This window comes from Coregonus lavaretus (genome assembly GCF_964263955.1).
Source record: "Coregonus lavaretus genome assembly, chromosome: 29".
NCBI lineage: Eukaryota > Metazoa > Chordata > Actinopteri > Salmoniformes > Salmonidae > Coregonus > Coregonus lavaretus.
The window spans coordinates 23,039,530-23,064,062 of NC_140016.1; the positions used below are offsets into that span (position 1 = coordinate 23,039,530).

Genomic DNA, 24,533 nt, shown 5'->3' on the forward strand with positions numbered 1-24,533 from the left:
ACAATCGATTTGACTTTCCGAATTTAGTATTTTCGCTGGGTAGGAATGTTTAAATTTTTCATACATTTGCATTATTCCACAAAATTCTAGCGCAGCAGTGAGTGGGGGGGCTGCGTAACCCTGTGACATACAGTAGCTCTCGCTCTAGCTCTACCTCGCTCTCCCTGAGTGAGAGAGGTGCGCACTTTGACAGACAGTCCAACAGCGAGTCAGAGGGGTTTAGGAACATAGACACAGTTTATAAATGTGCCGTTATTCCCCTTTAACGGCACTACCCTGGTCAAAAGTAGTGCTCTAGATAGGGAATAGGGTGCCATTTCGGATGTCCCCGGGTCAACCTGGAACACACTGAGGACAAAGTCAAACCACAGGCTGTAGCTATATTAGAGAGTGCTTCTGTGGCTCCCATAAGGTTCCAGTTTCCACCATGTGTGTTGTGTACTACCACGGTGTGGCTCTCCTGGCTCTGCTGGCAGTGAGCAAGGTGACCGCGGCACCGACGACTGAGCCACCAACTGAGGAGGACTGTGGTAAACTGGTCAAACCACTCCCTGCCGACAAGCTCAACACGGTGGGTGTTCGACCTATACTTTTTTTTTTAAGGAGTGGGAATTGATATTTTCTGATTTGATTGAATGCATACTGAGAGAGGATGCAAGGGGAAAGATAGAGGTTGTGTCAAAGAGCAGTGGGAGAGATTCATATCAATGCTGACACTGTAGACATGGGTGCCAGAGGCTGTAGCCTTACCGCTAGACTACCCATGACTATTGCCATCACTTTGATCTTGCCTAATGTATATAATCTTTGGTAACACTTTACTTAAAGCTGGCAGGTATGATGCAGTATTAGTTATTATAAACATCTATGAGCATTTATGGTGTCTTTGTATCAGCCTTATAATATATAATGTCTATGTAGCAAATTCTCAACTGAAAAAGTGAATGCCAGTGTAATGAACGTTTCCCCACAGGTCTTTGGTGAATGGATTCTCATCGAGGCGTTTTCAGATGATGAAGGTTATGCCGAAAAACTAAAAATGGGAAAAAGCTCCAAGGTGGAACTACGAGCAACATCAAGCGAGAACAGTGTGCTTTTAAAACAGGGAAACATGATGTGAGTGGCTCCTTACTCTACTGCTTTGTCATAGGTTTTATGAACACATCAATCAATTTTCAATCAATTTTATTTTATATAGCCCTTCTTACATCAGCTAATATCTCGAAGTGCTGTACAGAAACCCAGCCTAAAACCCCAAACAGCTAGTAATGCAGGTGTAGAAGCACGGTGGCTAGGAAAAACTCCCTAGAAAGGCGAAAACCTAGGAAGAAACCTAGAGAGGAACCAGGCTATGAGGGGTGGCCAGTCCTCTTCTGGCTGTGCCGGGTGGAGATTATAACAGAACCATGCCAAGATGTTCAAAAATGTTCATAAGTGACAAGCATGGTCAAATAATAATCAGGAATAAATCTCAGTTGGCTTTTCATAGCCGATCATTAAGAGTTTGAAAACAGCAGGTCTGGGACAGGTAGGGGTTCCATAACCGCAGGCAGAACAGTTTAAACTGGAATAGCAGCAAGGCCAGGCGGACTGGGGACAGCAAGGAGTCACCACGGCCGGTAGTCCCGACGTATGGTCCTAGGGCTCAGGTCTCTCAGTTGGCTTTTCATAGCCGATCATTAAGAGTTGAAAACAGCAGGTCTGGGACAGGTAGGGGTTTCGTAGCCGCAGGCAGAACAGTTGAAACTGGAATAGCAGCAAGGCCAGGCGGACTGGGGACAGCAAGGTGTCATCATGCCCGGTAGTCCTGACGTATGGTCCTAAGGCTCAGGTTCTCAGAGAGAAAGAGAGAACGAGAGAATTAGAGAGAGCATACTTAAATTCACACAGGACACTGGATAAGACAGGAGAAGTACTCCAGGTATAACCAACTAACCCCAGCCCCCCGACACATAAACTACTGCAGCATAAATACTGGAGGCTGAGACAGGAGCGGTCCGGAGACACTGTGGCCCCATCCGAAGAAACCCCCGGACAGGGCCAAACAGGAAGGATATAACCCCACCCACTCCGCCAAAGCACAGCCCCCGCATCACTAGAGGGATATCCCCAACCACCAACTTACAATCCTGAGACAAGGCCGAGTATAGCCCACAGAGGTCTCCACCACAGCACAAACCAAGGGGGGGGCGCCAACCCAGACAGGAAGATCACGTCAGTAACTCAACCCACTCAAGTGACGCACCCCTCCCAGGGACGGCATGAAAGAGCACCAGCAAGCCAGTGACTCAGCCCCTGCAACAGGGTTAGAGGCAGAGAACCCCAGTGGAGAGGGGAACCGGCCTGGCAGAGACAGCAAGGGCTATGAGGCAATCTCTGAATCTAACAGGCCATATCCTCTTATCTTTCAGTGACGACACCTGTGTTAATTACTCCATACAGAATATGACTGTTGTAGAGAACACCATACAGTTGACAAGTAAGTCAAATCCGTACCCTTCCCTTTCAAGTGTTAGTGGTGTGTGAAATACTGTACTGTAGCTAAATATGTAGCTAGCCCAGACCAGAAGTGGTTAACTGGCTGCTTCAATTCAACATCCTATGCTAATGCCAGATTTTCAAATATAAATGATACTGAGAGTTACTGTGTGTTTTTTTTTACATATAGAGGATAATGGAATTTCCAAGGCACACTTCCTGCAAGCCTGCCCTGACTGTCTCGTCATGCACTTCAGTAACACAATCACCGTGGCAGGGGTGCCCATCCGAATGGTCCGATCTTTCTATATCTTTGGTAGGTGTGTGTGTGTGCTTTTGAGTAGGTGGGTGTGTGGGTAAAGTGGGAGTGTGGAGAGGGGTGTTTGTGGGTGTCTATCTTTGTCAGAATTGACCCGATTGCCGTGTTTAAAAAGCCATTTTATTTTCCCTTTTCCAGGAAAGACTGGCAAACTACACGAATCAGAGCTGGAGCCAATCAGAAAACAAGCCGAGTGCCTCAAGTTCCCTCAGCCTGCACAGTTCATCTATGATGGCGTTACAGGTACATTGTCTACTGATGAAATAACATTGTAACATTGACATTGTGATCCAATTCTAAATCTTTCTTTCCTTAAATTTCTTTGCAGAGTTTTGCCCAGAGACAAAGAAGAATGAGACCAAATAAAACATTGAGCTGGAATATGGAGAGCTGGAGCTGTAATCATATTCACGGGAGATACTGTTAGGAGAGAAATAAAACTGACTGAAATATTTTGCTCTTGTTGTTTTTTTTACTATTAATGGTGAAATCTGCGCTGTGATGGGTTGTCTCTCTCACTCATTCAGCCTCAAACATTGGCAGAACTGCCTGTCACTCATTTGTGACACAAGGTCTAGGAGAAAATCAGCCCTGTTTCTATTAAACCTGGTCACCCATGAATCGGTCGTACAGTGCGCTGCCTGACCAGAAAGTACTGGTGGCCTACCTTGGCTAAGGACGTGAGGGTTTATGTCTCCTGCTCGGTGAGCGCTCAGAGTGGTCCTCTGTAGCTCAATTGGTAGAGCATGGTGATTGTAACGCCAGGGTAGTGGGTTCGATCCCCGGGACCACCCATACGTAAAAATGTATGCACACATGACTGTAAGTCGCTTTGGATAAAAGCGTCTGCTAAATGGCATATTATTATTATTATTATAGTAAGGCACCTAGGCACCTCCCAGCGGGTAAGTTACAGCCTTTACCAGTTCACAACGGCCATGGTCCCACCTGAGTATTGATTTCCTTACTGATCTTCCCCTCTCTCAAGATAACACCATCATCCTGGTCGTTGTGGACCGCTTTTCCAAAGCCTGCCGCCTCCTTCCTCTGCCCAGTCTCCCCACAGCCCTGCAGACTGCGGAGGCCCTGTTTACACACGTCTTCCAGCACTACGGGGTACCAGAGGACATAGTGTCTGACCGGGGTCCACAGTTCACATCCAAGGTATGGAAGGCGTTCATGGAACGTCTGGGGGTCTCGGTCAGCCTGACCTCTGATTTTCACCCTGAGTCTAATGGGCAGGTGGAATGGGTGAATCAGGATGTGGGTAGGTTCCTGTGGTCCTAATGCCAGGACCGGCCGGGGGAGTGGTCGGTGTTCTTGCCATGGGCCGAATATGCCCAGAACTCTCTCCGTCACTCCTCCACTAACCTAACGCCATTCCAATGTGTTTTAGGTTACCGACCGGTTCTGGCACCGTGGCATCAGAGCCAGACCGAGACTCCTGCGGTGGATGACTGGTTTCGGTGCGCGGAGGAGACGTGGAACGCTGCTCACGTCCACCTCCAACGCGCCGTGCGTCGTCAGAAGGCCAACGCTGACCGCCACCGCCACCGCAGTGAGGCCCCGGTCTTTGTACCGGGTCATCGGGTCTGGCTGTCGACCCGGAATCTGCCCCTCCGCCTGCCCTGCCGGAAGCTGAGCCCGCAGTTTGTGGGGCCGTTCAAAGTCCTGAGGAGAATAAATGAGGTTACCTATAGGTTATTACTCCCGCCAGATTATCGTATTAACCCCTCGTTCCATGTGTCTCTCCTCAGGCCGGTGGTGGCTGGTCCGCTCCAGGAGTCTGAGGTGCAGGAGGTCCCTTCGCCTGAGCCACCAACTGAGGAGGACTGTGGTAAACTGGTCAAACCACTCCCTGCCGACAAGCTCAACACGGCGTGTGTCCGGCCTATACTTTTTTTTAAGGAGTGGGAATTGATATTTTCTGATTTGATTGAATGCATACTGAGAGAGGATGCAAGGGGAAAGATAGAGGTTGTGTCAAAAAGCAGTAGGAGAGATTCATATCAATGCTGACACTGTAGACATGGGTGCCAGAGGCTGTAGCCTTACCGCTAGACTACCCATGACTATTGCCATCACTTAGCTATCTTGGCACCCCGGTAGCTATCTTGGCGATCTCGGTAGCTATCTTGGCACCACAATGCCAGTTCACTTTCCTCCTCCTTATTGGCTGACTCGTCGTTGTTGGCTTTCAGGCCTACAACCCGGGTGTCGTCAGCAAACTTGATGATGGAGTTGGTGTCGTGCAAAGCCACGCGGTCGTGGGTGAACAGGGAGTACAGCAGAGGGCTGAGGACACACCCCTGGGGGGCCTCTGTGTTAAGAGATAGTGTGGAGGAAGTGTTGTTGCCAATCCTCATAGCCTGTGGTCGGCACATCAGGACGCCCAGGATCCAGTTGCAGAGGCTGGTGTCCAGACCCAGGGCTCTGAGCTTGGAAGGAACAATAGTGTTGAATGCTGAGCTGTAGTCAATGAACAGCATGCTCACATAGGTGTTCCTCTTGTCCAGATGTGTAACGAACATGTGAATAGCGATGGAAATGGCATCTTCTGTGGATCTGCTGGAGTGGTGGAATGCTGGCCTTGATGTGGGCCATGACCAGCCTCTCGAAGCACTTAATGATGACCGGGGTGAGTGTGACAGGCGATAGCCATTTGGGCATGTCACCTTGTTTTTCTTGGGCACTGGAATGATGGTGGTCTCCTTGAAGCAGGTGGGGACTACAGCCTGGGTCATGAACAGGTTGAAGATGTCAGAGAATATGCTTGCTAGCTGGTTAGAGCTGGCTGTTAGAGCTGGCTGTAACAATGTATTTGAGAGACAACAAGTGCTCATTGTGCAAATGTATTTATGTTTTCAATAAACATTTGGAGACAAAATATAGTTTACATGTTGTCAGCAGCCTAAGACAACCCTGTCTGTTTTGCCCCATAGTTGCGCACGCGTCGGTTTTGTTGCTAAACAACCAACCCCTCTATTGACATTTCAAAGTGTTGGCTATTCTCTGTAGGACTTCTGTAGAAAAACTAAACACACTGGAATAAAAATCCCGCAATTCCAAAAATGCCCAGCAGATGGGGTTAAGAACACACTGAGAGAGGCGCAGCTCAAGTATCATCACCTTTACAGGAAAATGTCAGACGTCCTGAGTAGTAGGCGAGCCAGGGGATGTCGTTCTGTCAACCTATATGAAGAGATAAGGAAGTGACTTTCAGGCTTTTTATCAGTCCACACTGTCTAGGCACATACTTTCTGACGACTAACCTGGGGCTGCATAGCTTGCAGTGTCATGACAGGAGTAAACGCGAGAAGAACCTGAGTGGACTATAATCTGTGGATTCATTTGAACGGCAGCGCTGTTTTCAACATAGACCAAAGTCAGACGGAAGATTTCTATTGACAGTTTGAGAGATGAGATGAGGCTCACCCATGTCAAATGTGGATGTCTTATGGCTTTTGCTTTTCTCTCTCTAACCTGGTTCACCACTTATAATGGAAATGGTAAGGTGTCGCACGTGTAACACTAGTTATTAGGCTTCAAACTTTCAATGTGAAACCTTGTTCAGAACTGTTATATCAGTTTTCTATTGTTTTCGAATGGTATACTTAAATGATAATGCCCGAGAAGCTGGTGTTTGTTGGATATATTGTTGAATATATTGGCACAGGTGTTGTTAGGCCCCAGACGAAGTCGTATATTCGGTCTGATATACCACGGCTGTCAGCCAATCAGCATTCAGGGCTCGAACAACACAGTTTATAATGAATTATATATTAAATTATATACCTATAATTCCAATGGTTCCAATCTAGAGGTAGGCCAATTGCCATGATTCTGCAACACCAGATCACTCAACCTGTCCTTACAATCAGACCAGGTGCAACAAACGTCAATTTGATCTCTCTCGCTCGCTCCCTCTCTCTCACACACAGAGTAAAAGTAATGATGACTTTATACCATGGTACCAGTTTTACATGATGTATTACTTCAAGGACTTAAAGAAAGACTACTAGAGTGTGAATTCCTTGTTGTCTGGGAAATGTACACACCATTCCACTGGCCCCTTTCCTGCTTTATACGTGTAACCCGGCAACTAAAACACCAGGCTTGTCCCTTGAGGAACTATGTGGTGTGAATGGGGTCGTCATGGAAATCACGGAAGTGGAATGGGACTATGGGAGGATTATTTTCATTAATTTTCTTGGGAGGAGTGTGTGTGTGGTTATTCTACTGTACATGCAGTTTGTTAAGCTATACCTTTTGTTATCCTGCACCCTACTACTCAATACTTCAGCAAATGTGATGTCACTGAAGTTTTCTCAAATCCATACATTAAACATAGACTTGTAACTGTTATACACTCTCTAAATGTTTTTCTATTTCTCCTCCCGACTCTTTCTGTTGTGCGACTGTATGTGTGTGTTTGCGTTTGTGTGTGTGTGTGTGTGTGTGTGTGTAGACGAGGGTGAACCCACCTACCATCCTAAGATGATCCAGCTGTATGAACGTCTGCTGGTTGCAGAGTCCAGGGGGGAGCTGGTGTTCAAGGAGCTTAGCAGTCTTCTGACCAGCCTGAACCTCACCAAACCAAACAACAACTCCTCCACTAATATCACAGGTGAGGGGACAGAGCCATGTTATCATCTGTGTAAAGGCTCGTTGTTAATTGTGGATCAAGTTTGAGGACGATCCTTTACTTTCAATGCATGTTAAGTGCTGGTCACAGCCAAGATAAACTTTTAAACAGTGCCAACAACGCTAATCAAATGACTTCTCGCCACACTCTGTTTAAGTGTTTTATGTCTGACCGTTTGTTGTGTGTTTGGTTTCATTTCTGGTGGTGTGGAGTGTAGGACTGCTGTCCTCCAGACTGCCCAACGCCTACCTCTACCTTCCCCACCTACGGGACCACGCAGACAGCCTGAATCTTAACGTTGTCCTGGGACAGGGCCGGACTGGAGGTGAAAGACGAGCCACGTCCCTCCGTCTTAACCCATGCGCGTGCGCGTGCGCGTGTGCGTGCATGTGTAGAAATGTATTACATTAACACATGTGTCTGAGTAAACATGTCCTCTTTGACAAACAGGAGGGGTTGTGTTAAAGTGAGAAGGTACACAGCCTGGTGTGGATTTCACTCTGTAACCTCTATCCACCCACCTCACCCTCCCTGCTCTGTTTGGACTTTATTCCAGTGAATGCCATACTGTAGTTATTCCTTCCTCACCAGAACATCACCTGTATCCTGGGACTTATCAGTGACTGTGTTATCTATAGCTCTGGGAAATCTGAAATCTGAAGCAGGTGTTCTTTCCTTCCCTCCCTGTGTGTGTGTGTGCGTCAGTGTCCCTGGTATTGGGGATCCCTACGGTGAAGCGTCAGAAGCAGAGCTACTTGGTTAGCACCCTGAACTCCCTTCTCTACGACCTTTCACCTTCTGAACGAAAAGATTCCGTCATCATCATCTTTGTTGCCGAGGTAACTTGCTCACATACCCTGATAGGGGCACATGGACACAAGTGACAGTCTTTGCCAATCAAACTTCACTTAAAGTCAATAACAATGGGGCCCCATCAGGTCATTTAGAAGTGTCTTTTTACATGTTAATCAAAAGAAGAAGTGACTTTGTAGATAGGGTAATATGGCTTGAGGTTGGGCCCCCAGACTATGGCCAGGTCTCTCCCAAGGGTCAAACCGACTTATTGTTATTAGCACAGGAAATAGAGGGATTAGGATGAGAAAAATAAAGAGGGATTCATTTCCATGAAAAGACCTGCTAAACCTGTTGAATGTGTCACGGTGCCTTTCAGAAGCTGAGGTATGAATGCTTTACACTAAACTTGAACTACAGAAACTGACAGGCACATTACTGGAATTTCCTGTTCTAGATTTTAAGACCTAAGGCCATTTTAGCTTCTAATGTTCGACTGTGATCACTCGCGTCACAACTACCCTGTAACTGCTTTGCATATTTGTCATTCCGACTCAAGGTTTGCCCAATTGATGGTAACTTTGTGTAGTGGTTGTGTGTCTCTGAGGATATGAGCACACACAAGACACAAGACACCTTCAGTATTCTGTAGCCATCATGTTTCATCTACATTAATTATACTGCACACAAACACACCCCTCTAATAATATGACCTCATGTTTCAGGTTAACTTTCACTGGATTTCCCATTGTCTCATTCATTTCCCCTTCTCTCTGTCTCTTTATTTCAGACGGATGCAGAATACGTCAACAGCGTAGCAGAACTCTTACAGAAGAAGTGAGATGTTTTGGTTGTTTGGGATTTTAGTTGAACTGTTTTGGCAGTTTTTTTTTATTTGCTGCTTCTTCAATGTGTTTTGTAGTTGACCTGTGTTTGCCTGTTGTGTGGGGCTGTAGTTTTCCTAAGGATGTGCACTCAGGCCTGTTGGAGGTAGTGTCCCCTTCTCAGTACCTCTACCCCAACTTCAGCAGACTCAGGGAAACCTTTGGAGACTCCAAGGAGAGAGTCAAGTGAGAAACGGACGCATGCACAACCCAACACAACCCATACAGATGTGTGGTCTTAAAATCATGAAAACAAAAAAGTCTAACACATCATGTATACCTGAAGTAAGTGGTTTGAATTGTGGTTATTTTCAGATGGCGCACAAAGCAGAACTTGGACTACAGCTTCCTGATGCTGTACGCACAGGAGAAGGGAACATATTATGTACAGGTGGGGTCAGAGTTCAACCTATCTGATTGGTCAGTCAGTCTGCCTGTGTAACTGTATGTGAGTTTTCCATTTAAATGTGAATTTAGGAAGTGAATTGAAATCATATATTTATTAACACATCCTCATTGAAAAATATGTGTTGTCAGTTGGAGGATGACATTGTGGCAAAGCCTGGTTACTCTCAGACCATGAAAACATACATCAGATCACTGGCCTCGGATGACTGGCTGTTCCTGGAGTTCTCTCAGCTCGGCTTCATCGGTGAGTCTATGCTCTTCTGTGTGTGTGTGTGTGTGTGTGTGTGTTCTGCTGGGGGAGGACGGCTCATAATAATGGCTGGAATGGAGTATAATGTCTGGAATGGAGTATCATGGCTGGAATGAAGTGAATGGAATGGTATCAAACATCCGAAAACCATATGTTTGATACCATTCCATTCACTCAATTCCAGCCCTTATTATGAGCCATCCTCTCCTCAGCAGCCTCCACTGGTATGTACAATATACTCATGACTCTTCTTCCTTGTCGTAAGTCATTTTACTTTAATTTGTGGGTTTGTGTTTGTGTCTGCATCAGGCAAGATGTTCAGAGCCCGTGATCTACCAATGATAGCAGAGTTCTTTCTAATGTTCCACAAAGACAAGCCCATTGATTGGCTGTTGGACCACATTCTGTGGGTGAAGGCTTGTAACCCAGAAAAAGATGAGGTGAGTTGTGCTCAACAAAATAAAGTATTTTGTTCAAGAGAATCAAATGTAAATGATTATCTAATGTAGAGCCCACAAACTTCTGAGTCCACACGGAACTATTCCTTTATTGCATTGAGAGTTGATGGGCTTTTCATCTTGTTTTGTCCCGTCCAGAAAGACTGCAACCTGCAGAAGGGCCTGCTCAAGCTGAGATATAAACCCTCTCTGTTTCAACATGTAGGCCTTCACTCCTCTCTGTCTGGGAAACTACAGAAATTAAAAGTAAGATTCTCTCTCTCTCTCTGATATGTTTGTGCAAGATAAACTCAGTTAGTGGCAGTTATAATTCAAATGTCTCTCTCTCTGGTGTGTTTGTGCAAGATAAACTCAGTTAGTGGCAGTTATAATTCAAATGTCTCTCTCTCTGGTGTGTTTGTGCAAGATAAACTCAGTTAGTGGCAGTTATAATTCAAAAGTCTCTCTCTGGTGTGTTTGTGCAAGATAAACTCAGTTAGTGGCAGTTATAATTCAAAAGTCTCTCTCTGGTGTGTTTGTACAGGATAAGGACTTTGGAAAGGTGCCACTGTTTGCAGCCCACAGTAACCCTCCTGCAGAGCTGAGCAGTAGTCTGAAGCACTACCAGCAGCACACCCTGGAGAGGGCCTATGAGGGCCAGGACTTCTTCTGGGGCCTGACCCCTACCGCTAAAGACTTCATCCTGCTCAGCTTCCCACAGCCACGCACTGTCAACGGGTCAGTGGACACACACACACACAGTAGCCTACACCAGACACGTGAACAGATAGGGCTAGCCCTTTTGTCCTCTTGTGAAAAAATAACGCTTTTGATTGGTGGTATTTTCTTTAATTAATCACTTTTTATTTTCAGACTCATTTCGCTATTGTAGCTTTAAATGTAACGAATTGCGTTTTGAAATTAATACGATAAATGACTTTGGAGTTGCTAGCGTGTGTCGTCTCACGGTCAGGGACATGCAGTTCGACTGTTTGTCTGCAGCAGAACAAATTCAAATCAAGTAAAGACTAGTAAGCTAGCTGTTTCATCACACACACATTTTAATTTGAACTGCAACCACAGGTCACATTTAAGTATTGCTTTCCCGACACTGACTCCAGTTCCCTGTTTTCTTGCCTGTATAAAGGGTGTGGAACAGGACTTTGTCTCCCACTTGTCACACTCCTTCTCACAATGGACTCCAGTAGGTCACGTTTGCCATGCCCTAGTACAAGCATTTCGCTACAGCCGCAATAACATCTGCTAAATATGTGTATGCGACCAATAAAATGTGATTTGATTTAATACCACACAGACCACACTGATTAGACACAAAGGGAACGTCTCAGAGCAAATAGAATGGAGTTAAAGGTAATTACGAGTTATGAGCAAATACATTGTAGGTATTCAGTTAGTTGCCACTTAGTGTAAAGCTCTCCTGTTCATTGTGGTCATTTATGGCATGAGAGGGATAAATGACAGAGGTACATTCTATTTTGACCAGGCAGCCCAACTGTTGCTATAATAGGTAATGACTCCTATGATCCCATCTTGTATCTCCAGGTACCTGTTTCGCAGTGGTAACATCGAGACCAACGAAGACAAGTTTTATAACACCACCGTGGAGGTGCTCCCTAGTGATGTGAGTGCCATGGAGATCATACTAACTGGCAACGGTGTGTGGGAGAGAGCGAGAGAGAGTGATCTCTGGTGACTGCAGTGTCATGGAGCTGGTCTAAGAGACTGATGTGGCTCTCAGGTGTCATGTCCTAGGGACTAAGTAACAAGGTGACAGGAAACACCCACCACATCTTCTAACATGCTGATGGCCTACCTGTGTGTGTGTGTGTGTGTGTGTGTGTTTGAGATAAAACAACACAACACAAAATATAAAACTTTCACTCCTGTCCGTACTCCACTAGAGGCTTATGCAAAGTCAAAAACTAAAGAATCACATAGTGTTCATAATGTCATCAATAATAATCATCAGTAGATCTGTTTTAGCCGTATACAGCTATGCTGAATGTGATCTGAGATAGTGAAGACAAAAGGTACATTGTAACATGGTTTAACATGTGTTTTTCCTCTCCAGAGCTCAGTGAGAGACAGACTGGTGGGTGGCCAGTCTCCTCAATATGAAGGATCTTATGGAGGCTTCATAGTGATTGGTAATATTTTTCTAATTCCGGGTCAGGTGATGTGGTCAGGAAAAACTCTGATCTCCTATTATTACTAGTAGTTTCTCTGTCCCCTCTGGCCTGATAGACACAAACACTTGTCAGGGTAAGACGGGCAGACACACCTCCATCAAGGTGTTGTTCTGTGTCTGGATGGTTCTGAATCATAGAAATACAACAACTAGAATGAGCTATTGGACTCTGCCCTGGTAGTGTCTGTGTGGTGGGGGTTGGTTGTCTGAATAGCTGTACCTTTCACCCCCTGAAAGCCTTCTGTGATTGGTTAAGTGCAAATAGCGAGATAAGGAATGACTAAGCTTTGCTGAATCATAAATCACCTCAAAGGGGAATGGAAACACTAGGCTTAAGAACTCCAGCTAATTGTAACTGTAAATCGCCATATTGGCATTGCATCATCGGTAGAAGAGTTTTGGAATTCCTGAATTTACTGAGACCATGACCTCTGCGTGCATTAATGAGCATAATTTGCTGGTGTCAAACCATATATGAAAACATGATACATATTTTGAAAGCTGAGAAACAGCCCTTTTCAAATTATATGATATACAGTTGAAGTCGGAAGTTTACATACACCTTAGCCAAATACATTTAAACTCAGTTTTTCACAATTCCTGACATTTAATCCTAGTAAAAATTCACTGTCTTAGGTCAGTTAGGATCACCACTTTATTTTAAGAATGTGAAATGTCAGAATAATAGTAGAGAGAGATTTAATTCAGCTTTTATTTCTTTCATCACATTCCCAGTGGGTCAGAAGTTTACATACACTCAATTAGTATTTGGTAGCATTGCCTTTAAATTGTTTAACTTGGGTCAAACGTTTCGGGTAGCCTTCCACAAGCTTCCCACAATAAGTTGGGTGAATTTTGGCCCATTCCTCCTGACAGAGCTGGTGTAACTGAGTCAGGTTTGTAGGCCTCCTTGCTCGCACATGCTTTTTCAGTTCTGCCCACAAATTTGTGATGGCCACTCCAATAACTTGACTTTGTTGTCCTTTAGCCATTTTGCCACAACTGTGGAAGTATGCTTGGGGTCATTGTCCATTTGGAAGATCCATTTGCGACCAAGCTTTAACTTCCTGACTGATGTCTTGAGATGTTGCTTTAATATATCCACATAATTTTCCTTCCTCATGATGCCATCTATTTTGTGAAGTGCACCAGTCCCTCCTGCAGCAAAGCACCCCCACAGCATGATGCTGCCACCCCCATACTTCACGGTTGGGATGGTGTTCTCCGGCTTGCAAGCCTTCCTCTTTTTCCTTCAAACATAACGATGGTCATTATGGCCAAACAGTTGTATTTTTGTTTCATCAGACCAGAGGACATTTTTCCAAAAAGTACAATCTTTGTCCCCATGTGCAGTTGCAAACCGTAGTCTGGCTTTTTTATGGCGGTTTTGGAGCAGTGGCTTCTTCCTTGCTGAGCGGCCTTTCAGGTTATGTCAATATAGGACTCGTTTTACTGTGGATATAGATACTTTCTTACCTGTTTCCTCCAGCATCTTCACAAGGTCCTTTGCTGTTGTTCTGGGATTGATTTGCACTTTTCGCACCAAAGTACGTTCATCTCTAGGAGACAGAACGCGTCTCCTTCCTGAGCGGTATGACGGCTGCGTGGTCCCATGGTGTTTATACTTGCGTACTATTGTTTGTACAGATGAATGTGGTACCTTCAGGCATTTGGAAATTGCTCCCAAGGATGAACCAGACTTGTGGAGATCTACCATTTTTTTTCATGTCAAGGAAAGAGGCACTGCGTTTGAAGGTAGGCCTTGAAATACATCCACAGGTGCACTCAAATTATGTCAATTAGCCTATCAGAAGCTTCTAAAGCCATGATGTCATTTTCTGGAATTTTCCAAGCTGTTTAAAGGCACAGTCAACTTAGTGTATGTAAACTTCTGACCCAATGGAATTGTGATACAGTGAATTATAAGTGAAATAATCTGTCTGTAAACGATTGTTGGAAAAATTACTTGTGTCATGCACAAAGTAGATGTCCAAACCGACTTGCCAAAACTATAGTTTGTTAACAAGTAATTTGTGGAGTGGTTGAAAAACAAGTTTTAATGACTCTAACCTAAGTGAATGTAAACTTCCAACTTCAACTGTACAATAGCACCACATCAATCAAGAAAATCAATCATTTACAGAACTTCCTAATGAAGATCAAGAAAAACTTAGAGCATATTGGGCCTTATTTTGTAAGGATTGAAAATCTGAAATCATAATAGTAATACCTTTTACTGTGAATTAGTTACAGCTGTTTTAGTGAACAGTGGTATTTTTCTAGAATTCTATGGATCTTCCGTGATCACACTTTCTTATCTGGATAGTATAGCAAACACATACTGTATATGCACCGAAACATATTACAAATGGCATTTATTCTTAAATATGATGAGGAAAGACATACACAAGTAATATAATATCAATAAAACAATAACTTTATTAAAATAATACGGTTAGGGGAATACATTGTCTCATTCAAACCTGAAAACAAAGTGCAAGTTGCATCGCTATCATAACCAAAACATTATATACAACATTCATCTCAGGGATATTGTTTTCAAAATTGAACTGGAATTTAAAAAAATATGATAATATTAACACATATTATAGAGTCCTCCAGTAGATTGAAGTTCACCTAGTCCATAACTGAAATCATATGATTAATGGAGAGGTGGAAGAGGGGGTGGCTGGTGAGGAGAAATAATGAGAGAGAGGGACATAGCGCTAATAGTACATAACAATAATATATCAACAAATTTAAGAATTTCATATCTGATAGTCCATAACTGAAATAATATGATAATGTATGTCTAAGTAGCAAAGTCACAAAAACAGCTAGACCAGGATGACCAAGCTGACTACCAACCTGAGCTTTTAAAAGTCATTATCTAGCAATCATCATTAGGATTAGGCTTCAGGCTTAGGCTACATGACTTACTGTAATCAACAACCAGCAGGCTTAGCTACTATTTTTTAGGAATCATATGACATATCACAGATAAACCGACACCTAATGAGATATCTAGCTATGTAGTTATCTAGCTAGCTATCTAGGGGATCACAGCTAGCTAGCTAGCTACATTTTACTGGTAAAATAGCAATCCTGCAGCAGCCCTTTCTGGCTGGCTAACTATATATCAAATCACTAGCCAATTCGTTATAGCTTTGAATAATGCCTAATGACAAATGTTCTTCAAATTGTCCATATGAGCATTTTATGTACAGCTATCAAAGAAAACATTAAAAAGACAAAACAAGAGATGTGCTAAATTAAGTGGGCTAGGCAGCTAGCTACCTTGCCTCGTTTTGGCTGACTGTCTACTCGGCTTGTTATTAAAAGTTAATTTCACAGAGACTCATCTTATCAATCGGAATAAATACTCTAAAATATAAATATTATAATTACCAACATAAAAATGAATTGTATACAGTTTCTTACCTTAATGTTGTTGTCCTGATCTCAATGACAGAGCTGTCAAAGTTGTGAGAAACCTTTCAGGTCCAGTGGAGGCAAGGCAACACCTGGTGGCAGCATCACTTTCAGTCCCCATGCCAAAACTCAATTTGCTCAACCCTGCCAATGACGCATTGGCATCAGTCGTTACTATGGCAATGCAAGATGGTGCTACCCATACCTCCTAATAAACTATATTCAAGATCAAAATCCTAAAAATAGAGATATTGAAATGCACATGTTTAGTATTAGTGGATTGAATAGATCTCTTTGCTTAGCTCTACTTCCTAAAAAGTGTTTCCATTCTCTTTTAAACCCTGGGGCTGTGTTTCTACTAAGCTAACATATGGAATTGTTTTAAGATGGTCATAACAAGGATAATTTAGCTATTTGAGTTTACATTTTAGGACCCCTGTAGGTATTAAAAATATATACACAACCAGTCAAAAGTTTAGACACACCTACTCATTCAAGGGTGTTTCTTTATTGTTATTGTTTTCTACATTGTAGAATAATAGTGAAGACATCAAAACTATGAAATAACACACATGGAATCATGTAGTAACCAGAAAAGTGTTAAACAAATCAAAATATATTTTATATTTGAGATTCTTCAAATAGCCACCCTTTGCTTTGATGACAGCTTTGCACACTCTTGGCTTTCTCTCAACCAGCTTCACCTGGAATGCTTTTCCAACAGTCTTGAAGGAGTTTCCACATATGCTGAGCACTTATCAAATCAAATTGTATTGGTCACATGCGCCGAATACAACAGGTGCAGACATTACAGTGAAATGCTTACTTGCAGCCCTTAACCAACAGTGCATTTATTTTAAACAAAAAAAGTAAGAATAAAACAACAAAAAAAAGTGTTGAGAAAAAAAAAAGAGCAGAAGTCAAATAAAGTGACAGTAGGGAGGCTATATATACAGGGGGGTACCGTTGCAGAGTCAATGTGCGGGGGCACCGGCTAGTTGAGGTAGTTGAGGTAATATGTACATGTGGGTAGAGTTAAAGTGACTATGCATAAATACTTAACAGAGTAGCAGCAGCGTAAAAAGGATGGGGTGGGGGGGCAGTGCAAATAGTCCGGGTAGCCATGATTAGCTGTTCTGTTATTGGCTGCTTTTCCTTCACTCTGCGGTACAACTCATCCCAAACCATCTCAATTGGGTTGAGGTCAGGTGATTGTGGAGGCCAGGTCATCTGATGCAGCACTCCATCACTCTCCTTCTTGGTCAAATAGCCCTTACACAGCCTGGAGATGTGTTGGGTCATTGTCCTGTTGAAAAACAAATGATAGTCCCACTAAGCGCAAACCAGATGGGATGGCGTATCGCTGCAGAATGCTGTGGTAGCCATGCTGGTTAAGTGTGTCTTGAATTCTAAATATATCACCGACAGTGTCACCAGCAAAGCACCATCACACCTCCTCCTCCATGCTTCATGGTGGGAACCACACATGTGGAGATCATCCGTTCACCTACTCTGCATCTCAAAAAGACATGGCGGTTGGAACAAAAATCTCAAATTTGGACTCATCAGACCAAAGGACAGATTTCCACGATCTAATGTCCATTGCTCGTGTTTCTTGGCCCAAGCAAGTCTTTTCTTCTTATTGGTGTCCTTTAGTAGTGGTTTCTTTGCAGCAATTTGACCATGAAGGCCTGATTCACACAGTCTCCTCTGAACAGTTGATGTTGAGATGTGTGTTACTTGAACTCTGTGAAGCATTTATTTGGGCTGCAATTTCTGAGGCTGGTAACTCTAATGAACTTATCCTCTGCAGCAGAGGTAACTCTGGGTCTTCCTTTCCTGTGGCGGTCCTCATGAGAGCCAGTTTCATCATAGCGCTTGATGGTTTTTGCGACTGCACTTGAAGAAACTTTCAAAGTTCTTGACATTTTATGGATTGACTGACCTTCATGTCTTAAAGTAATGATGGACTGTCGTTTCTCTTTGCTTATTTGAGCTGTTCTTTCCATAGTATGGACTTGGTCTTTTACCAAATAGGGCTATCTTCTGTATATCAACCCTACCTTGTCACACCACAACTGACTGGCTCAAACACTTTAAGAAGGAAAGCAATTTCACAAATTAACTTTTAACAAGCCACACCTATTAATTGAAATGCATTCCAGGTGACTATCTCATGAAGCTGGTTGAGAGAATGCCAAGATTGTGCAAAGCTGTCATCAAGGCAAAGGGTGGCTACTTTGAAGAATCTCAAATATAAAATATATTTTCATTGTTTAATACTTTTTTGGTTACTACATGATTCCATATGTGTTATTTCATAGTTTTGATGTCTTCACTATTATTCTACAATGTAGAAAACAATAACAATAAAGAAAAACCCTTGAATGAGTAGGTGTGTCCAAACTTTTGACTGGTACTGTATATAAAACAATTAATTGATGAAACATTAAATGTAGCCTTACTGCTACAATATTAGCCCATATAAACACATTGAATAACATATTCATACTTGGCAAAACAGATGGTCAAAAAATAAATAAAAAGGAATTATGTTTTGAAATGTCTGTCCTATATCTAAGAGATCTGAGAAAGCTCCTGAAATTGGCCCCCCCAAAAATGACCCATATTTAACCCATTTTGTTTGGCATCTAGAGTACTTACATATATACTTCCATTCACTTTTTTTAAACTGCTACCGGATTGCCGTCCGTGTTGTGAGGTTTGTGGGCGTCGTAGAGCAAAACAACTGGCGTATGTGTTCGTAAGAGTCTCAGCTTTCGATGGCGAGGTCATATTAGTTTGTAGGCCAAACTGTTAGGACGCTACAGACAGAAGTTGACACATTGGCGGTACCGACTTCAGACGAGGCCCGTGAAGCTTGTGGGGGTCATAGAGTAAAACACCGAACATGTGTTCATGAGTCTCACCTTTTGATGTTGGGGTCATATTAGTTTGTGAGAAGACCGATTTTCAGTTTGTCTCCTGGTCTGACAAACGCTGACACGGATATCTCTAGTTTAAACAGATGAATTTTGATGATGATTTTTTTATTATACTAGTTAGATTTACACGGGGGCGCGGACATCTACTCTATATCAATTAGCTGGTACACACCTGATATAAGACTCAATTGTTGAAGAGCCAGAAGGAGGGAAAGCTAAGGGAGACAAAGATAGAGATACAAGGAGACCGAGAGTGAGAAGTAGCCTTGGAAATACCAGACCTAGGGCAGCAACAGCAGTAGGACTGGGATTAATGACGGATTATTTTGGTGACTTCAAAAAGGGAGAAAAAAGTATAATAATTCCGGGGAGGGTCCTCTTCAGAAACACAACTCTCCCAACATAGCACTACTTAGACATCCCAAAACAACGCGATTCGAAACCAAATTTGCAAGCAAAACCTTTGCAGTGGGTTTAGTGAAGGTAGTTGATGCAAACTAGCCACTCGCGAAATGCACTTATTACAAATAACCTTCACTTGCTATGTACTATTTTGTGTCATGGGGATGTTTAAGCTAGGGCAACAAGCTACTGTGTCCTGCTGTCCCAACTTCGCCCTTTCCTGTAAAAACTGAAGTTGTATACGTACAGATATGGTACATTGTGGGAGGCAACCCGTCTGTCAGTATGAAAAATGTATACACTCACTAACTGTACATCGCTCTGGATAAGAGCGTCTGCTAAATGACTAAAATGCTAAAATGAGACTAAAGGCTTTATTCTATCCGCATCGCAGAAATTGAGCTTTAAAGCGTGATTGAAATGTAAAGTCAATGTTCCCCTAATGGCAGAAATCCATCTAGCATGTTGGGGGCGATTTAACAACGGAGCCCTATTCATTTTCAATGAAGGGAAGCGAAGTGGGCGGGGACCGTTGGATGATACAAGCATGGGCGAGGGAGCGTGAACAACGCAGGACCAAAGTTGGGGAAAGATTAATTTTTGTTGCGTACTCCGCGACATTGCATTGCTATTGACCAATCAAAGCTCAATATAGTTTCCAGCCCCTACTGGATTGGCTGTTGATACCTAGCACTACCTAACCTGCTTGCTAACACTGACATGTGGGCGAAGCTATCTGTATAGTGGATCACTGCTGTAAGTGAGAAGAGTCGTCTCTAGTTGCCACAAAGTCATAAACCCCACATATTTCTACAATTTCTCTTCTTAAAATGTGATTTAAATTTAACCACACTGCTAACCGTATGACTAACCCTAACCTTAAATTAAGACCAAAAAGCAATTTTTTTGTTTAGAAGACTTTTTAAAATATAGCCAATTTCGTGACTGTGGTAACTAGTGGAAACCAGTAAGAAGGGGAGAGAGAAAGAAAGAGAGTGGAGAGAGAGAGAGATAGAGAGCGATGAAACAACAGTACCAACACCGCATAGGAGAACAAAGGAACGGACACACCTTAGAAGCATTACATTGATGTCAGAGTCCAATCCATTCATACAAAAGCAACAGACTTTCTCATAGACAATAGTCTCATTTGAAACTCCAGTTGCTAACAGGTTATATCCCACTGTGGGCTGTTTTGTACATGACTAATTGTAGAGTCCATTACTGTTATAATTAAGCAATAAGGCACGAGGGGTTGTGGTATATGGCCAATATACCATGGCTAAGGGCTGTTCTTATGCACGACGCAACACGGAGTGCCTGGATACAGCCCTTAGCCGTGGTATATTGGCAATATACCACAAACCCCTGAGGTGCCTTATTGCTATTATAAGCTGGTTACCAACGTAATTAGAGCAGTAAAAATAAATGTTTTGTCATACCCATGGTATACGGTCTGATATACCACGGCTGTCAGCCAATCAGCATTCAGGGCGCCAACCACCCAGTTTATAATATACTGTACAGTCGTGGTCAAAGGTTTTGAGAATGACAAGTATTGGTCTTCACAAAGTTTGCTGCTTCAGTGTTTTTAGATATTTTTGTCAGATGTTACTATGGTATACTGAAGTATAATTACAAGCATTCCATAAGTGTCAAAGGCTTTTATTGACAATTACATTAAGTTTATGCAAAGAGTCAATATTTGCAGTGTTGACCCTTCTTTTTCAAGACCTCTGCAATCCGCCCTGGCATGCTGTCAATTAACTTCTGGGCCACATCCTGACTGATGGCAGCCCATTCTTGCATAATCAATGCTTGGAGTCTGTCAGAATTTGTGGGTTTTTGTTTGTCCACCCGCCTCTTGAGGATTTGACCACAAGTTCTCAATGGGATTAAGGTCTGGGGAGTTTCCTGGCCATGGACCCAAAATGTCGATGTTTTGTTCCCCAAGCCACTTAGTTATCACCTTTGCCTTATGGCAAGATGCTCCATCATGCTGGAAAAGGCGTTGTTCGTCACCAAACTGTTCTTGGATGGTTGGGAGAAGTTGCTCTCGGAGGATGTGTTGGTACCATTCTTTATTCATGGCTGTGTTCTTAGGCAAAATTGTGAGTGAGCCCACTCACTTGGCTGAGAAGCAACCCCACACATGAATGGTCTCAGGATGCTTTACTGTTGGCATGACACAGGACTGATGGTAGCGCTCACCTTGTCTTCTCCGGACAAGCTTTTTTCCGGGATGCCCCAAACAATTGGAAAGGGGATTCATCCGAGAAAATGACTTTACCCCAGTCCTCAGCAGTCCAATCCCTGTACCTTTTGCAGAATATCAGTCTGTCCCTGATGTTTTTCCTGGAGAGAAGTGGCTTCCTCGCTGCCCTTCTTGACACCAGGCCATCCTCCAAAAGTCTTCGCCTCACAGATGCACTCATACCTGCCTGCTGCCATTCCTAAGCAAGCTCTGCACTGGTGGTGCCCCGATCCCGCAGCTGAATCAGCTTTAGGAGACGGTCCTGTCGCTTGCTGGACTTTCTTGGGCGCCCTGAAGCCTTCTTCACAACAATTGAACCTCTCTCCTTGAAGTTCTTGATGATCCGATAAATGGTTGATTTAGGTGCAATGTTACTAGCAGCAATATCCTTGCCTGTGAAGCCCTTTTTGTGCAAAGCAATGATGACGGCACGTGTTTCCTTGCAGGTAACCATGGTTAACAGAGGAAGAACAATGATTTCAAGCACCACCCTCCTTTTAAAGCTTCTAGTCTGTTATTCTAACTCAATCAGCATGACAGAGTGATCTCCAGCCTTGTCCTCGTCAACACTCTCACCTGTGTTAACGTGGGAATCACTGACATGATGTCAGCTGGTCCTTTATTGGCAGGGCTGAAATGCATTGGGAATGTTTTTGGGGGATTAAGTTCATTTTCATGGCAAAGAGGGACTTTGCAATTAATTGCAATTCATCTGATCACTCTTCATAACATTCTGGAGTGTATGCAAATTGCCATCATAAAAACTCAGGCAGCAGACTTTGTGAAAATTAATATTTGTGTCATTCTCAAAACTTTTGACCACGACTGTATATTCTGCCAGGGGTTTTCAGAATAATACTACATTCAGGTTACTAATATGTTATTGAATGTTTGTGTCTCATGTTTGTAGGTTCCTTTGTGGATGGGGTGGCTGAGGGACAGATAGACGCACAGATGCAGCCCATCTCTGCTTTACGTCTTCTGGTACACAGCGACTCTGACGTGTGGGTTCTGCTCAGCGAGGTGAGCTGTGTGCGCTTATGAGGAAGTTACAGGAATTGTGTGTTTTATTAGTCAGTCAATGGTTCTCTAGATTTAAAGGTGTATTCAAACAGCTTGTAGGTGCTGTGTCCTGAAAGAGGAAGATAATTTGTTTCACTAGAAAGACAAGGGCTCTCTTCAATCCGTATCGCTGAAGTTCAGCGTTAAAGTGTGATTGAAATGTAAAGGCTACATTCCCGTGTTAGCGAAGACTGCATTCACGGTAAACGGTGCAAATGTCAGCTCAATCGGAAATTACCTTTACATTTCTATTGAACATAGCCCTAATTCACATTCCTACATAGTTCCCTCTCTTAACTTAAAGAGGGAACTCTGTGAACTTATTTACAATAATAATCAGTGTGTCCTTGGTACCTTCAGTATCTCTGGCGTCATTCACGATCAAAAGATATGAGAAAAATCCCTAACAAGTGTGGTGACCATCAACCCCTACACAAATGAGTGTCACAAATAGAGCACTATAAATAATGTGTGCTACAGAAAGAGAAAACATCAATATGCTAAGCATTGCGTTAATTACTCTTACCTGATTATGGGGGGCATTAGGGATGATGTAGATTGTGTACAAGAGTGTGTTTCTGTGTAGGATTACAGCGGCTAAGGTTTGGTTAATGCTCATGCTTGTCCCTGTCTGTCAGATATTTATTAAACTTTGAGGACGGGAAGAGAGGAGAAACCTGAGAGGGCGTACGCTGCTCGCCTATGACACTCCACACCTGGACCAACAGCGACCTCTATTGGACATGGATAGTCAATGCAGTTTCTCTAACTATCTCAGCTGCTGCTGAATGGACACACTGTGGATGTTCTCTTCTCTACGCACATCGGATACTTTTTCCAACACACACACACAGTGTGGATGTTCTCGACGCACATTGGATACTTTTTCAACACACACACTGTGGATGTTCTCTTCTCTACGCACGTCGGATACTTTTTCAACCTATGACTATAATGTGAATCTGGAAGAGAAAGTTTCAGTTCGTGTTCCTAAATGAGTTTGTCAATCAATTTGAGCATTTCTACGTTTGTGGAAGACTTTATACTGGAAACCAGCTTTCTGCTGTGGCTTTAGTCTCAGTTCTCTAGAGGGAAAACATGATTAACGTGTACAGGGCTATGTTAGAGTATAACAAAGAGTTCAGCGAGAGATGATTTGATTGACACACACCGTGAGTAATGAATGCAATGTGTTGTGTGTATGTGTGTGAGAAAAAGATGGGGACTGATGCAATGATTGTATGGCTGTATTATTGAGAGTTAGTTACATTGTTTGTGCAAGTGTGTGTGTGTGAGTTCATGTCTCTGGCCAAAATGCTGTAGATCAGGTTCATTCCACAAGGTGGTATTTTGCCATAGGTGCATTTCCCTGGTACTGAACTGCTAGTCTGTTCATTTCAATGGGGATCACTGGAGAGCAGTCACTCCACAATGTAGGTACATGGTACTATGTGCTGTATATAAAGAAAGAACACGAAGGCATTCTTGATTGTGTATAGCAGTTTAACTGCTTGGCAATTCCCTAGTTTTTTTCCCCAACCTTTAACTTATAAGTAGCAGTGGAGGGGAGGACAGCTCATAATAATGGCTGGAACAGTGCAAATGGAATGGCATCAAACACATGGAAACCATGTGTTTGATAATGTATGCAATCACTAACTGTAAGTCGCTCTGGATAAGAGCGTCTGCTAAATGACTAAAATGTAATACCATTCCACCTGTCCAGTCATTACCACGAGCCCGTTCTCCCCAATTAAAGTGCTGCCAACCTTTTGTGATAAGTAGCTATATGTGTTCCAGAATATTTTGTAGGTAGAAAATACAGGTTACCTCTCTACTCTACAAACAAGAGCATAACATTGTCTGACATTACAGTACCTACTTATATTTACAGATATTTTACAGATATTAAAGTTGATGAGTAAGTAGTATTGTTTGCTCAATCTCTCCCCACATTTGGTCTCTAGTTTACTCCGACTAACAGAGTCACAGCTAATGTTTCCCAGCAGGGGCCAC

General features: G+C 43.1%; 2 protein-coding genes across 7 annotated transcripts; both read left to right on the forward strand.

Annotated features, from left to right (window-relative positions):
• Window positions 1-268: 268 nt before the first annotated feature.
• On the forward strand, window positions 269-3,251 carry LOC311105302 (saxitoxin and tetrodotoxin-binding protein 2-like). Its single transcript, XM_084147402.1, has 6 exons — window positions 269-571; window positions 974-1,116; window positions 2,412-2,479; window positions 2,669-2,794; window positions 2,936-3,040; window positions 3,126-3,251. The coding sequence occupies exons 1-6, from the start codon at window positions 428-430 to the stop codon at window positions 3,161-3,163; spliced, it is 624 nt and encodes a 207-aa protein (XP_084003528.1). The 5' UTR covers window positions 269-427; the 3' UTR covers window positions 3,164-3,251.
• Window positions 3,252-3,337: 86 nt separating this feature from the next.
• LOC311105300 (alpha-1,3-mannosyl-glycoprotein 4-beta-N-acetylglucosaminyltransferase B) lies at window positions 3,338-24,446 on the forward strand. 6 transcript variants are annotated; one of them, XM_084147399.1, is made up of 15 exons: window positions 3,338-4,634; window positions 7,266-7,424; window positions 7,660-7,767; window positions 8,148-8,281; window positions 9,025-9,071; window positions 9,191-9,304; window positions 9,434-9,509; window positions 9,656-9,770; window positions 10,086-10,216; window positions 10,373-10,480; window positions 10,758-10,951; window positions 11,777-11,855; window positions 12,306-12,381; window positions 22,366-22,478; window positions 23,156-24,446. In XM_084147399.1, the coding sequence occupies exons 2-15, from the start codon at window positions 7,295-7,297 to the stop codon at window positions 23,171-23,173; spliced, it is 1,443 nt and encodes a 480-aa protein (XP_084003525.1). In that variant the 5' UTR covers window positions 3,338-4,634; window positions 7,266-7,294; the 3' UTR covers window positions 23,174-24,446. The 6 variants fall into 6 exon arrangements, 5 of the variants coding, with proteins under 5 accessions (XP_084003525.1, XP_084003526.1, XP_084003522.1 ...); XM_084147400.1 differs by having other exon boundaries at window positions 3,338-3,961; XM_084147396.1 differs by lacking the exon at window positions 3,338-4,634 and adding an exon at window positions 4,898-5,435.
• Window positions 24,447-24,533: the final 87 nt, after the last annotated feature.